At 60.6% G+C, this 15,721-nt stretch overlaps 1 protein-coding gene across 1 annotated transcript; it reads left to right on the top strand.

Annotated features, from left to right (window-relative positions):
• The first annotated feature begins 169 nt into the window (after positions 1 to 169).
• Positions 170 to 15,294, top strand: EMX1 (empty spiracles homeobox 1). The gene is made up of 3 exons (XM_054990352.1): positions 170 to 742; positions 6,825 to 7,009; positions 14,797 to 15,294. The coding sequence occupies exons 1-3, from the start codon at positions 367 to 369 to the stop codon at positions 14,962 to 14,964; spliced, it is 729 nt and encodes a 242-aa protein (XP_054846327.1). The 5' UTR covers positions 170 to 366; the 3' UTR covers positions 14,965 to 15,294.
• Positions 15,295 to 15,721: the final 427 nt, after the last annotated feature.

Here is a 15,721-nt window from a genome sequence, read left to right as displayed (position 1 = left end):
CGGCCCCACTCCCTGCGCCCCGCCCCGGCCCCGCCCGGCCCTCCCGCGCCCTCCCCAACCTCGGGGCAGGTGAGCGCGGCCAATCAGAGGGGGCGGCCCGGCAGGTGCGCGGCTTATCTGGACGGCTCGCCGCCGAGCGCGCCCACTGCGCACCGGGTGGATGGGGCGGGCGGAGGGGGCGGCGGGGAGCGCGCGTGGGAAGGGGCCGGAGTGGCAGCGCCGGGGCCGGGGCCGCCTCCCCGCAGCCGCCCGCCCAGCCGCCCGGCGCTCGCTCGCCGCCAGCCGGGCCCTCGGGAGGCTCGCCGGGCTGCCGGCTCGGGCCGTCGGGGCGGCCCCGCGCCCGAGGGGGCCTCGGGCAGGCGCGCCATGTTCCCGCCGGCGGCGGCCAAGCGCTGCTTCACCATCGAGTCCCTGGTGGGCAAGGACAGCCACCCGCTGGCCGACGAGCCGCTGCGCCCGCCGGCCCTGGGCTACCCGGCCAGCGCGGCCGTCGAGGCCTTCGCCCACGGCTTCCAGGGCTCCGCCGCCGCCGCCGCCGCCGCCGGGCGCTCCCTCTACGGCAGCCCGGAGCTGCTCTTCCCCGAGGCCGTGAGCCACCCGCCGCTGGCCGTCCACCCGCCCCAGCTGGGCGCCTCGCCCCTGCCGCCCTCGCCGCACCCCTTCTTCGGCCCGCAGCCGCGCGACCCGCTCAACTTCTACCCCTGGGTGCTCCGCAACCGCTTCTTCGGCCACCGCTTCCAAGGTAAGGCGCCGGCCGCGCAGGGAGGCGGGCAGGCAGGCAGGCAGGCGGGCAGGCAGGCAGGGGCTGGGAGGCCTGGCCGGGCGGCGCTTCTGCGCCTTGGCCCGCTGGGGTGCGGCCAGGCCGGCCAGGCCCTTTTCTCGAAGGGCTCGGAGGGCGGCCAGGGCCTGCGCTGGTGCTTCGCCCCGGTTGCCCTCGGCCTTGGCGTCTCTCGCTGGAGCGCGGCGGCGGCAGCGGAGGGCGGCAGGTGCTTCCGGGAGCCCCGGGTCGGGTGGGCCCTGCCCCCTGCCCCTGCCCCTGCCCCTGCCCGCTGTTGGGGTTGCTGTTCCCGCCGGCAGGCCAAGCAGAGCGCCGGCGGCCCCCGGGCTACTTGGTGGGGCCGGCTCCAGGCTCGCGGGCTGCTCGCTGCCGGGCCGGGAAAGGTGCTCGGGCAGGAATCGCCCGCGGTCCGCGTCCTGTTCCGAGGCGCCTGGATGTGCGCGGATCTTGCCCGGGGCAGCGGGGAGAGTGACCGGAAGGGAGCGTGGAGGAGAACCGCCCTGCGGCCCTTTGAAACGACGCCGCGTTCAGTGGCAAATGGAAGGAAGGCCCCGATTCCGTTGACGACGGTCCCCGGCTGCTTTCCGGAAGGCGGCTCGGTAGCAGCGGCCGGGCCCGGGCCCCACGAAGCCCCGCCGCGTCTGGGGAAGGGGGGGGCGCTAAGGCGAACCAGAACAAGCCAAATCCCCCCCCCCTTCCAGACCGCCTTCCAGACAGCCCAGCTCGGGAGAAGCGGCTCCCTTGGCTGGCCCCGTCCGCCCGCTTCTCGGCTGGGCTCGCGCGGGATCGCCGCAAAGAGATGGGTGGAAATAGGCCCCAGGCAGGCAGGCAGGCAGGCAGGCGGACTGTCTGCCGGCTGCAGCCTGCGAAGGTTTCGGCCCCGCTGGCTGGGTCGGCCCGAGAGGTCCTGCCCGGTCTTTTCGGTTTTGGCAGCCCGAAACGGCCCGGCCTGCCCAGCGACGGAGGCGGCCAAAGAGGTGCTGGTGGATTTGGGCCGCTGTTCCTTGGGAGGAAATCCCCTGCGACGAGCTGGGGCTCTGCGTGGTCGGGGCCGCCTTTGGCGCGGGCCCTGCGCGTTCTCCGCCGGCCGTTGGGCGACCAGGCGCGGGTACCGATCCTCTTTCTCGCCGGCACCCAGCCGGGCCGAAGCCCCCGCCCTCCCTGCGCTCTTCGTCCGCCCGAGGCCAGCCGGGCCGCGGGGCGAGTCTCTGTCCAGGCGCCTGCCTGCCGCAGCGCGAAGGGACTCGGCCTTGCCGCGAAGCCTCCCCGGCGCTCTCCCCGGGGAGAGGCGCTACCTGCCGGGCTGGCCGAGCGCTTCAAGGAACGGCCAGGCGACGGGCCGTCCGGGCTCCGGGAAGCCTTCCCCAAATCCCACCGCGCCGCAGAAGCCGGGCCCGATCCAGCGCGGACCCGGCTGCAGTCTGAGCCCAGGATACAAGCTTTCGGGGAGGGGGGAGCGGCCCGGAAAGGGGGCCCCAGTTATTTCTGTCCGGGAAGGGAGCGACGTTTCTGGGGTTGGGGCCCCTGTGGCCAAAGTCCAGCGCCTTCCACTTCTGTTGGTTTGAGTGGGAAACGCCGGAGCAGGCGCGTAATTCTCCCGAGAAATCAGCGCCGAGTCTGGAGCCGGGCGAATCCGCTCTGGGTTCGGAATCTCGAATTTCTGCCGAAGGGCGATACAAACAGGCCGCCTTGGTCCAAAGCAAAATCCCCCAAAGGAAGTTGTGAATTTGGACTCACACATTCAGAAGGCGACCCGTTCCCTTCCAACACCGCAGCAAACTCAAGTAAATGCCCTTAATACAAGGAAATGCCTTTAAGAGAGAGAAGGCGTAGTATCAATAATAATAATAATAATAATAATAATAATAATAATAATAATAATAATAATAATAAAAAGAGAAAGAGAAATAATAATAGGAAGAGAAATAATAAGAGAAAGAGAAAGAGAAATGAGTAGGAATGGATTGCAGAATTTCCGCTGTCGAGGGCCGCGCGCACCGGCCCTTTGGCCACTGAGTTTCCCTTTAATCGTCTTTAATTCCAGGGCTCATAAAAATTCCTGCTCGGCGGGACTTTTGAGCCAACCCAACGCCGAAGTTTCTGAATTCATCTTCGTAACGGTTAAGACCGGAAAGACGGCTTTGCCGCCCGGTCGGCCCCGGGAGCTGGTGGGGCGGACTTCTGCCGCGGCGCCCGGCCAGCCCCTGCCCCTGCCCCCCGCCGCTCTCGTAGACGTCCGCTGTGCCCTTGACCGCCTTGACCGCCACCCCCGAAGCCCCCATTTCCACGCGGCGGTTTCCCGAGCAGCTGAGGAGCCGGCCGCCCCGGGAGGAGAGCCCCGCGCCCGCCCATGCAAATGCAATTGTCCCGGGCGGGCGGGCGGCCTGAAAGGCGGCGGCGGCGGCGGCTTCAAAGGGCCTTTGTTCGGCCGGGCCGGGGATTCAGGCGCCCCCTCCCCCGCCGGCCGGTAGGGGGGCAGCGCGGCGGGAGAAGAGCTGCTCCGGAGGCGGCTTCGCTCTGCCGCTGGAGCCCCCCGCCCCGCGCCGGCCCTTCGCTGCAGCTCCGAGCCCTCCCAGCCTCTGCTTCAGCCCGGCAGGAAAGCGGGCGAGCCGGCGCGGGAAGGCCGGCTAGGGCCGACGCCGGCGCCCTCCCCTGCCCGGCCTCCCAGGGGCTGTCCAGCCAGCGGGCCGGGGTCAGTTGGGAGGAGAGCAGCGCAGCCTGGACTTGCCCTCCTCCGGGCCCTCCTCAGTGCCACCGGCGGGCCGCCTTGGGCAGCCGGGACGCGGCGCCCAGCGGTGCCCAGCAGCTCCACGGCAGCGGCGTCGTCGCAGGCAGCCGCGCTTCGGCCCCTTCTGCCGCTGCCTGGGAGCCCACCAAAGGGGGGCGGGCGGAGGTCCTCAGCCGGGGCCGCGCTCGGCTCTTTCCCCCGCAGGGCCCGCCGCCCGGGATCGGCCCACCACCTCTGGGCAGCCGCGCCAGCGCCCACCCGCAGAGCGCCCCTTGGGCGGCCGGGAGAGTTCGGGAGCGCCGCAGCGGGAAGTGGATCGAGGCCCCCAGGCCGGCGCTCCCGCGGCAGATCGGAAGGCCCCGCGAGAAAGAGCCGAGCGCGGCCCTGGCTGAGGTCCTCCCCGCGCAGCCCGCCGGCTGGCTCTCCGGCACCCAAGCGCCGCTGCCTGGAAGGCCGCCGTCGGGGAGCTCCTATCGGCACCACTGGATTGGGGGCCATTTCCCCGGCGCCGGGCTGCGGGACCAGCAGCGCCGCCACTGATCCTCTCCTCGAGTTTCGGGCCGACCTCAAAGGGCTGGTTTTGATCTTAAAAGTCTCCAGATCGGGGCCCCAGGCAGCACAAAAAGGCCTCCCCCCTCTCTCTCACACACACACCTCGGAAGTGTTCAGCCCCCTGCCCAAGGAGGCCGTTTGACCTTTTCTATAGGGGCATCTAGCAGGCTGCTGAAGGCGGTTTTTACGGTGGAATTGGGGTTTTAATTGTAAATAGAAGAAATGGTGGTTTTCATTCTTCCATCGGCCAGGATTTTAATTTACATTGTAAGAGGAAGAAGACGTGGTTTTAAACACAGAATTTGGTAGCTTTATGCTTGCGTCGTTTTCTTTTTTGAGAAAACGAAGCAAGCATAAGCTCCCAAATTTCGTTATTATTTACTGTAAGCCGGATGAATCACCTGTAAACGCGACCGATAAACACACGATTCTGTCGCCTTCGTTTCCAACACCTGCGCGCGGAATCCGCGCGGCATGTTCGCCGGGCGTCCGTGACCGGTCGCTTCAGTCGGCACCGGCTGTGCCGGGCGGGAGAAGGAAAACCCAGAAGCAGGACCAGCCGGGCCGCAGCCGACAGAAAAGGGACCCTTCGGGCACCGGGCGGGTTATTTCGGAAGGAAGGAGGCGGCCCTGCGGCTTCTTCCAGAGAAGCGGCTCTTTGCCAAGGACTTTCGTTCCCGCCTGGCCTGTCCCTTCCTCGACGCGCCTCTTCCGCTTTGCCCAACTGAGGGGGCAGCCGCCGCCTTCTGCGCAGGAGAAGCTCCGGCAGGCTGGACGAATCTCCCGAGAATCTGGCTCAGAGGGCGAGTTTGGCCCGGGGATCCTCTGGCGGGGCCCCCTTCAAGCCTCTCCGCGCAAACGTGCTTCTCGGGGGAAGAGCCCCCCGAGTCTGGGCCGGGGTCTCCGCGGGTTCTCAAGCCCGCCTCTCAAAGGAAGCCGAGCGACACTCCTGGAGCTCTGCCGAAAACGGGAGACTGTGGCGGCATCCCCGGGAAGGGCGTTTGGGACCGAGGGCGACGCAAAGGGACCGTCTCCTCCCTGGCAGGCTTAAGGGAACGTCCCCGGCTGTTTTGCCGAGAAATACTATCTCGGGCCACCTGCCGACCAGCCGCCGGGCTGTTCTACGCCGGAACTGCACGGTCTGCGGGCAGCATTCTGGGGTGCATCGGGCATTCCGCCGATCTCTGAGAGGGACGGACTGTCCTGCGAGCCGCAAACACCCCGAAAACGAACCCCACAGCCCCAGCCCAGAGTCGGCGCCCATCCTTCTCGGCGGATGACCGCTGGACGCCAACAGTCAGCAGCCCCGGTGGAGGTGTCTCTCCCAGGGAAGGTGCCCGGGGCCAGCCCCAGGCAACGGGGAAGCGGTTCCGCAGACAGGGAGTTCCCGGTTTCCCCTCCCGTAGAGAGCAGCAGCCTGCCAAAGGTCCGACCCCAGTCCCTGGTGTAATGTTAAGCCCCAACGTTTTCCGCAGGAAAAAAGGGGTGTTCTCAGTCTTTTCGAGTTATTAGTTGCGTGGTAAATTTCACATTTATTTTACGTCGATGAAAATGCAGAAGGGAGCGCAAAGGTGCGCCGGAGGCAGAGAAATCCGTTGCACTTTAAAACGCGTTATTTGGGCTGAGCGGCCCCCGCCCCGCTTTTACACCAAGCCAAAGATGATGCCCTCGCCCAGCCATCCCGCCCCCCCGTCCTGTTTCTCCAGCACCCCAATGAGAGGCGCAGCCCGCCAGGCCAGATCTGGTGCCCAGGGCCAGCCTTCCAGGCGCCGGACTGGCCAGGAGCCACGTCGGCCCCAGCCCTGGTGTCTCCTCCGCACCCCGGGCCGGGCGTGACCGGCAGCCGCATCGGGACCCCGCGGGGCAGCGGGGCGCTTCCTCCTCAGCCCCCAAAGGCTGCAGCCGCCTTCCTCAGCCCCTTCTACCGCCTCTTCACACCATTCCTGCGCGGGAGGGTTAGTTTTTCCTGCCGTGGCTAAAGGAAAGGCCCTTAACCGGCCGAGGGAGCCGGCGGCGGGCTTCGCGGTCCGTCCCGTCCAATAACCAGCTTCCAGTCGGCCTCCCGCCTGGCCTTTCTCCCGCGAATAACGCAGTTATGCCCCAGCGCAGGACCGAGAAAGGCCAAGCCACAAGCGCCTGGAGCGCCGGCAACTCAGGCCCGCGAAGGCCGGCGAGGGGAAGGGTCCCGGCCGAGATTCTGGCCCAGAAGGGGACTTCCCTGGGCGCCAGAAGACCAGGCGGCCACGTCCCTCGGGGGCCTTGCGGCCAAGTCCCTCGGCGCAGATCCGCGGGGCCCTTGAAGCTGGTCCGGGCGCCAGCTCAGCTCTGCTCTGCTCTGCTGGGAACAGGCCAGGGCCAGATGCCAGCCCCCGGGAGCCCCGGCGCCTCCAGCGCGGCCGTGCAGTGGAGAGCTTCCGTCCTTTCCGAGCCTGCTCGGCACTGGGCAGCTCTCTCGGCCCTCCAGATGCTCCCGAGTGACCTTTCCACACCCCGCGCGGGAGGCCTGCGCTGGACCGGGGACCCGGGCAGAAGGCGCGGGGCTGCCCCTGGGCCCTCAGCAAGCGGGATTTGGGTCTGGGAGCCCAGAGCCGTCGGCGAGGTTGTGGGGGGACTCTGGCTTGCCTCAGAAGCCTCCCCGAACTCGGGCTGCGCCGAAGTAGCTCTGCCTCTGCCTCTGCCTGCGGGGATGCAACCGGCGGGGCGAGGGTGGGCCGGGCCGGGCCAGCGGGTGCGGCCTGACGGCGTCCTCTGGCTCCCTGTCCGCAGGTGGCGAGGTGCCCCAGGAGAGCCTGCTGCTGCACGGGCCCTTCGCCAGGAAGCCCAAGCGCATCCGGACGGCCTTCTCGCCCTCGCAGCTCCTGAGACTCGAGCGGGCCTTCGAGAAGAATCACTACGTGGTGGGCGCCGAGCGCAAGCAGCTGGCCGGCAGCCTCAGCCTCTCCGAGACTCAGGTGAGCCGCGGGCGGGCAGGTGGGCCAGGGAGGGAGGCAGGGGGGCCGGGGGCCTGCGCCGGCCTGGCCCTGCCTGGCCTGCCTCGGGGGCGCCCTCGGGTTTCGGGGCGCCCTCCGAGGGGCGGCGTGGCAGGGCTGGCTGGGAGACTGGAGCGGCTGGAGAAGACGGAGGGCAGCGGGAGTGGATCCTGGCCGCTGCTCCTGGTGGCTGCGTGTCTCCCGGGTCGGCCGTCGGGGAACAGGGGGAGCCCTCCCGGCAGCCGCCCTGCCCCTGGTCCGCAGTCCCCGGCTCGGAGCCCTGGAGGGCCGGCGGGCAGGCAAGGCCGTGGGACTTTCTCTTCTCCCCAGTGGCGCCCTCCAGGCGCTCGGGCGCAGAGGCCGGGCAGAAAGCGGCCCGGCCAGGCTGCGTCCGCCCCTTCGAGTCTGTCAGCAGGAGCTCTGCCTGCAACCCCGGCATGCCAGACTTCCTGCCTGAAAAGCAAGCCCAGGCCGGGCAGGGGGCTGGGGTGGGTGTGTTTCTGGCCCACCCGGTGGCTCCCGGACTCGCATCAGCTGCGGGCAGGCAGGCATCCCTCGGCGGTTCAGCCGGAGCCCTGGAGCAGGTCGCGGGGGCTGGGGTCGCGGGTGCTTGCCGAGTTCTGTGATTGTGATCCCTTTGCCGCTCTGCTGTGCGGAGTGCAGGCAGAGGGCTCTGATCCCCGGCCAGTCCGGAGGGTTGTAGGAACGCGGGAGCTGGCCTGGCAGAGGAGTTTCCTTCTCCTGGACTGACGAAGATCCCTTTTCTGGCTACGCTTGTCCAGAATTTGCTATGGGAAAACCAACACACAATGAAAGGCTCGCCCCCAGCCCCTCGTTGGTCCGCATAGATTCCTGGGGCAGGAGGAGCCCTGCGGGGGGGGGGGCTGCTTTTGGTTTGTTTGTCTTTGAAGTTGAACTGCATGTTTGAGTTTCGTTGGTTTTGAGTCCGCTGTAAGAGACACGCAGCAGTGTGTGTGTGTGTGTGGGGGGGGGAAGCAGCATTTTCAACCCCCCCCCCACCTCAGATGGCCCCTTTGCCTAGAAGCGGCGGGTTGAGTCGCGGCTGTGGCGCGTTGCCGAGACAGGAACTGCCGTTGCCGCCAACGTGGGGAGAGGCGCTCCCGCTCGAGGCGAGCAAGGCGGCGCCGGCCTCGGCCACACACGAGCCCCGGCCCGGAAGAGGGCTGCGCGGCTCAAGCGGCTGAGCCCCCCCCGCCCGCCCCCCCCCCTGCAGCCTCTGGGCCGCGCAGCCTGGGCATCTTCCGGCAGAACAGCTCGCCTTGGGAGTAAAGCCTAGTTGATCCCGCAGATCCAAGTAAACAACAACGACAACGACATTCGGTTTATATCCCGCCCTTCAGGACAACTTAATGCCCACTCAGAGCGGTTTACAAAGTATGCCATTATTATCCCCACAACAACACGCCCTGTGAGGTGGGTGGGGCTGAGAGCGCTCTGAGAGAGCTGTGGCTGGCCCACGGTCACCCAGCGGGCTTCAGGCGGAGGAGGAGTGGGGAATCGAACCCGGCTCTCCAGATTAGAGTCCCCCGCTCTTAACCACGACACCAAAATGTGCTTAGGAGGATTTGGACGTTACATTGTTCATGGCGGCACCGGGAAGGTCCAGCCTGCTGCCTGCTTGGGGGAAGCCCTGCTCCCTCGGCCGGTGGAGGCAAACCCCTCCAGGCCTTCGCGTGTAGCGCAGAGGCCCTCGGTCGCCCACGGCACTGCCCGGGCAACCCAGCGGAGGGGCAGCAGCGGCGAGCAGCCCCCTCCCACCCCTTGGCGGGGTCGCCACAAACAGTTTCCCAGCGATGCAGGATGGCTCCCACGCGTCTGGGGACCCACATGCAAGGGCGAGCCAGGAGAGACACGCCAGCCTGCTCATTCAGCTCGCAGGAGCGACCAAAATGTTGTTGCTTAACGACGACCTTGAGCCACTGAGGCTTAAGGCAGGTTACAAAACAAGAACTATTCAGTCAGATATCAAAGAGTTCCGAGAGGATCAGGATTACAGAATTTAATGGAAATGGGTCTAAGGCAGGACATCCCATAAGGAAGAAAGGGGGTCACAACAAGGGCAGAGGGGGGCCTCACCGCAAGGTGTGTGTGTGTGCGTGTGTGTGATACTCTTTATGCACAATGGGGATCTGCAGAAATGCGTTTATGCACACACGTGAGTATAACCACATACTCACCCTCATGCACACTACTTTGTGACATTTGTAGTACTTTTAGTATAGTTTTTTACAATTTTGTGGAATTACTCATATATCATACTATTTTTAAATTTCCTTTAAAACTTGCCTTTAAACAGAGATGGGCAGGCAGACTAGACTGTGGGGCGAAAGAGTGGGAGGACAGAGAACTCCTTGGTTGTACCTGAGCAGGAGGAGAGAGATGGTAGACTGAATGGGGGGGCGGGGGGGTTACTGAGGCAGCTAAGGAGAAGAAGCCAGTTACGACGACCCTTTCAAGGCGTGACTGGAACCCGATCAAACCCAAGACTCTGTTTTGAGTGCCAGGTTCATGTGGAGTATTGACAAAGTAGAGAGTATCTCTGAGCATATGCGGAATACCTTTGCCGTTCTGCTGGAACGCCACAGGCCTCCTTCTCCTCGCGGGCAGAACAGCCAGTTCAAGGGAGCGGACCGAGCCTCCGCCTCTCCCCGTGGTTAGCAAACAGCGAAGCCCCGCTGTAGATCTCTCCTCCGTGGCCTTATTGGGCCCGGGGTTCTCTTCAGCCTCAGCCCCGCAGCTGCAGTTTGGGGAATATTGTTCTGGAGACGCTTCAGGGGCTGTTCCTGGCATGGAGGATTTGCAGTCACGCTGCACAGAGTAGCTGGTTGGGACTGGAGGAGCCACAGACCCCTTCTGAGGTAGGGGTAGAAGCCCCCGGAGGGCCACGGGGGGGAGGGCAGTATTTTCCTGCTCGATTTGAACTTACGGTTGGCCAAGGCCACGGCCCTCCCCTGTGGGGCTTTGCACGCCCCCTGTGCACCTTATTTCAAAAGCAGCTACCCGGCACATGTCTCTCCTTTGCATTGGGAGGCGATGCCCACGGAGGCCAGACTTTATTGAAGAACTTATGCCCAGCGTGCCTTGTAGCAAGTGGGACAGCACTGTTGGAAAGATGTGAGAAGTCAGCTGTGTTTGTTTGTTTATGTATACCCTGCTTAGGTCCCCACTGGGAACCTAAAGCGGCTTACAATATTATTTGCCCCTCCATCTCATCCTCACAAAGTAGTTGAGGCTGAGAGAGCGAGAGTGGCCCAAGGTGAGCTTCCATACTAGAGTGGAAATTCGAACTGGGTTCTCCCAGATCATAGCCTGATACTCTGACTGGAAGACGTGAGGCATTATTTGGGGGAGGGCTTTAAAAATTACACCGAGGAGCAAGTGTGATATCCTCCAAGAAAAAACATGAGCCCAGAGTGCAGAAACGCACAGGGGCGTGAGGCAGTGGCCAGAGGGTCGCTGGGGGGCCGGGCTGGCTCCCCTCTCTCCCACAGAAGCTTTCTGGGGGAACTTAGGCCAGGCACGCAGCCTCAGCATAACCTGCCTCACAGGGTTGCTGTGAGGATAAACTGGAGGAGGGGAAAACACTGCAAACTGCTTTGCATCCTAATGGGAGAGAAAGGGGGGAGGCATTGACATAAATAGATGGAAAAAACCCACTGGGCTGTCCTTCTGAGGAAGCTCCAAGGACACGAATGGGCGAGAGCAAGAGCACAGCCGTGCGCACACCCGTCGCCCGTCCATTCACAGAGCCTGGAGCAGGAGACAGCCAAGTGGGCTGGGCTTAGGGTTTGATGCGGAGGCCTGTTGAGTCCTGAAGGCAGCAAAAACCTGTTAAGCACAACACACACACACCCCTTACTCAGACTGTTTCATTCACACCTTTCCCCTTCTGTAGATTTGTTGTTCTTATGTGCCCTCAAGTCACCTCTGACCTCTGGTGACCCTACGAATGAAAGCCCTCCAAAACGTCCTGTCATTAACAGACTTGCTCAGATCCTGCAAACTGGAGGACGTGGCTCCTTCTATTGAGTCCAGCCACCTCGCTTTAGGTCTTCCTCTTTTCTTACTGCCTTCTACTTTTCCTTCCGTTATTGACTTTTCCGGAGAATCTGGTCTTCTCAGGATGTGACCAAAGTACGATAGCCTCAGTTTTGTCATTTTAGCTTCTGGGGAGAATCAATTTTCTTCACTGTCCAACTTTCACATCCATACGTGGCAATGGGGAATACCATAGATTGGATTATCTCGATCTTGGTCCCCAGACAGACGTCTTTGTCTTTAGGGATCTTCTCTAGCTCCCTCACCGCTGCTCTTCCAAGTCTCAAACTTCTTCTGATTTCTTCACTGCAGTCTCCCTTTTCGTTGATGATTGAGCCGAGGAATAGAAAATCTTGAACCATTTCAACGTTCTCATTGTCAGCTTTAAGATTGTGTAATTCCTCAGTAGTCATTACTTTTAACAACAACAACATTTGATTTTTATACCGCCCTTCAGGACAACTTAATGCCCACTCAGAGTGGTTTACAAAGCGTGGTAGGTTACCGTTTCCTGTGAAAAACACAGAGAGGGTGAAGAGCGGCAGCATGAACCCTCACCACTTGGGAGCAGGTGCCAGAGAGCTCTAAACTGCCACCACTGACTGGGATCCTCTCTGTAGCTGGCCGGACACTCAGAGGACCGCACCAGGACTGGTGCTCTCCCCACCCACGGCACGGTTTTTGGCCTTGAAGCCCTACCGGAGGGCCTCCGAAAGCCACTTCCTTCCTTCCTTCCTTCCTTCCTTCCTTCCTTCCTTCCTTCCTTCCTTATCAACCTGCCTGGGCTCTGAGGTCAGCCGTGGAGGGAAGCCCACTGTAGGAGCCCCCCTAGCTGAAGACCACCTGGCAGGGATTCCCACGAGGGACTTTCTGGCTGCCCAGATGTGACCGGCACCATCCCTGCAGTATTCTGACATCATGTGAAACTGGTGTGCAGCCAAGCCAGCAAGTCCCCCTGGCATCCATGCCCTCTCACCAGAAGCACTCCTTCCTTCCTTCCTTCCTTCCTTCCTTCCTTCCTTCCTTCCTTCCTTCCTTCCCCCCCTCTCTCTGTTCCTTCCTTCCTTCCTTCCCCCCTCTTTCTTTCTTTCTTTCTTTCTTTCTTTCTTTCTTTCTTTCTTTCTTTCTTTCTTTCTTTCTTTCTTTCTTTCTTTCTTTCTTTCTTTCTTTCTTTCTTTCTTTCTCTTCCTTCCTTCCTTCCTTCCTTCCTTCCTTCCTTTCCTTTCCTTTCCTTTCATTTCTTTTCTTTTCTTTTCATTTCATTTTCGATTTATATTCCGCCCTCCCCACATCAGCAGGCTCAGGGCTGCTAGGGTGACGTTGACGTCAGTGTCCGTCAGTTACCTTTACCAAAACTGTCCTCAAATGTTCTCTTTCTTCTCATACTACCAAGGTATTAATTGGTTGGTCGGATGTTATGCTGTTTTTCATTGGCTTCATTTGGGCAAGACCTCCTCTTTTTAAGAAATGCCTTCTTGACTCTGCTGTTTTACTGTGCTGGCACCCCTCTGTACATTTCCACGTGCCTTTTACAACGACGACAACAACTGCGCTTACATACCACTCCTCTAGACAGCTTAGTGCCCCACTCAGAGAGGTGAACAAAGTCAGTGTTATGATAATAATCCCCACAATGCAGCTGGGGAGCTGGGCTGAGAGGAGGGGCTGACCCAAGGCCGCCTGCTGCACTCAGGGCAGTGGTGGGAGTCGAACCAGCAGAGTGCACTGCACATGAATCTGTAGCATACATTTTATTTGATCACCTCGCACCAAGGTAGTAGACTCAAGCTTCTTGAAGGGCGTGGGCCGTTCTCTGCTCCTTCCCGCTTGCTTTAAAAGAATTCCTCCTTTGGAAATTCCACCTCTCTTGGTCTTTGCAAAGGCATTGCCTTGGAGAGCGATGTAGCCACTGTTGGGGGAAAAAAGGTTAAAAATAGCTTTAAATCAGAGGTGCAATGGATCTTGAATCAATAGAGAGTCAGCACACGAGTTTAGCTTTTAAAAAACATTTACTTCTAAAGGGAAAAGGGTCACAGGTTGCCTACAAAACAACAAACACCTGGAGCTACATTTTCTCACTACTGCTTACAACAAAGAGCTGGGATAATGGAAGTGGAGAATCTTCTTCTTCCTCCTTCTTCTTGACCCTGCACACATATATTCCAACAGCCACGTCCACCGTCCCAGAGCTCCTGCAGGATCCAGCCCGGGTGTCGCTTGGCCCTCTCGGGTGCCACCACTCTGAGCTCCCTTCCCTTAGCCAACGCCAGTGTGGCTGGAGGCGATGGCTGGCCGCAGCTTCCGCATTCCACAGCTTCTTGGTTTGTTTCTCATAGTCACCATCAACGTTGCCGCCGGGGAGGGGCCAGCCCAACACGTCCCTGTTCCTATACTCTTTGGGGGGGGGGGCTGGCTGGCTTTTCTTCTCAGAGTGGCTCTGTGGCTACGTCTGTTGCTGGGCCAACCCCTTGGCCTTTTTCACACCTGGAGCAGCATCAGCAGGTCAAAGCAGGATCGGCTCTCTCCTTTCAGATTTCATGCCCATGGAGAAAAGATTTCTGATTTGTTCTAGTTATTTAAACAAGCTATATTCCGTCTTTCCACTTTAAAAAATCAAGTATAACTGTAAGCCCTGTAGTTAGCATAAAAACAGATGAAGACCCTCCCCCCCCCGCCCAGCATTCTCCCTCTGGGCTCTAATTGGTCAGTCCTGTTTCAGTCCTCAAACGGATTAATCCCAGCTTTGAAGTTTGTGTTACTGTCAAGCAAACACCACGAGCTGTATCTTCTCATTCTTTGGATGCAGCCGGGTGTGTAATTTATTCCTAGGCCTCTATGGTCTTTCTGGCTGGCTGTCTGCTGTCCATGCACTCCTTGTAGCCACCTTCCACACACTCAGGGCTTTTTCTCTGGGAAAAGAGGTGGTGGAACTCAGTGGGTTGCCAGCACAGGGGGAAACTCCTGGCAAGAGGTGGTGCCTCAGGTACCACATGCGAGCGCGCAAAGTGTGGGGGAGTTTTTAAAAGTTTAAATCACCCCAAAATGGTCACATGGCCAGTGGCCCCACCCCCTAATCTCCAGGCAGAGGGGAGTTCAGATTGCCCTCCATGCTGAGCAGCGCAGAGGGCAATCTCAACTCCCCTCTGTCTGGAGATCAGGGGGCGGGGCCATCGGCCATGTGACCATTTTTAAGAGGTGCCGGAACTCTGTTCCACTGTGTTCCAGCTGAAAAAAAGCCCTGCACACACTGGACACGGAAGGTGCCACCCCCAAGAAGGCATTCTTCCACACGTGCCCTTCTTCTGCTCTTCCTGGCTTTCTTCAGAAGTCCACTTAAAATCTGCTCTCAAGTCTTTTTGATTTTAAGAGCCAAAGTTGTCCAGGTGGCTTCAGTCCCTTTGAGAGATGCTCTCCTTGCAATGACAAGGCCAAAGTTTTAGTTTCGGATCTGGTGTATTGAGCTAACCGAACATTTGAGGTGTGCGCTGTGAATGTTGCTCCTTGCCCTTTTCTTCTGGGATGAGATGTAGGAAGCATTCTGATGAATAAATGGATGGACTTCTGCCTAAAGCATAGAGACGGAGGAAGTTTTGACGTCCGTTCAGCCTACTTATAAATGCATTAAAACCACCCCCATTTTTTCCGCACAGAGAACACGGGCGCCTGTGCTTTGGTTGACTCCCCCCCGCATCCCTTTCTGTCTCATCCAGGTCAAGGTCTGGTTCCAAAACAGGAGGACCAAATACAAGAGGCAGAAGTTGGAAGAGGAAGGCCCTGAGTCGGACCAGAAAAAGAAGGGTTCCCACCACATCAACCGGTGGCGGATCGCCACCAAACAGTCAAGTGGAGAAGACATTGATGTTACGTCCAACGACTAGGGCGGGGTGGAGGTGGCCGATGGCAAACAGACCAATGAGACGACGTGTTGGAACAGGAAGGGGCTCAGCTCTGGAGACTGCAGGAGGACAGGGCAGCCACCCTCTGCCACCCAGAGGTCTTCTCCGTGGGTGCACGTGAGGGAACGCAAGGTGTAGGACATGGCTTCTCCCCAGGGCTGTCACCAGCTCTCCAGCCCACAGCGTAGAGGCCCCTTGGCCAGGATCCATGGGGGCAGGAGGCCGTGGGCTCTGGAAGAAGAAGGGGGCACCCCTTGCTCTAGGAGGACGCCATCCGTCAGCCATATGAGCAAATAAACATGTCAGCCAAGACCTGTGACATACACACTCCTCTTGTCTTTGTTGGCCTTGGGGTGTTTCTCTCTCTCTTGTTCAAGAAGAACGCCTCTTCCTTTTAATTTATTCTTTTGTGTCTCTGAATTTGGTGCGTGTGCCTGTCTCTGTGTTGTAGTTAGCAAGCAGCTGTGGTGTGTGTTATTGTGCAGTAATAAAAGCAACCTGGGTTTGAACTCCATTGCCTGACTGTGGCAAGCTCTGGTGCAGGAGGAAGCAGCTCTTTCAAGGGCTTGCACATTGCCTGGGCTTGCGCATAGCTCCATTTCTCATGAGCAAAGCCCACAATAACAGCTAGAGGCTGACTCAGGCTTCTTGGGGCATTGGGCTGGCCTCATTCAAAAGGCAGGGCAGGGAGAGCAGCAGGGTGGCCAGAGGCTGGGCAGGAGGGGCTGGTGCCCCTGAA

Source organism: Eublepharis macularius, chromosome 10 (genome assembly GCF_028583425.1).
Source record: "Eublepharis macularius isolate TG4126 chromosome 10, MPM_Emac_v1.0, whole genome shotgun sequence".
Taxonomy (NCBI): domain Eukaryota; kingdom Metazoa; phylum Chordata; class Lepidosauria; order Squamata; family Eublepharidae; genus Eublepharis; species Eublepharis macularius.
The sequence above is the reverse complement of the archived record's forward strand: the minus strand, read 5'-3'. Positions and strand labels throughout refer to the sequence as shown.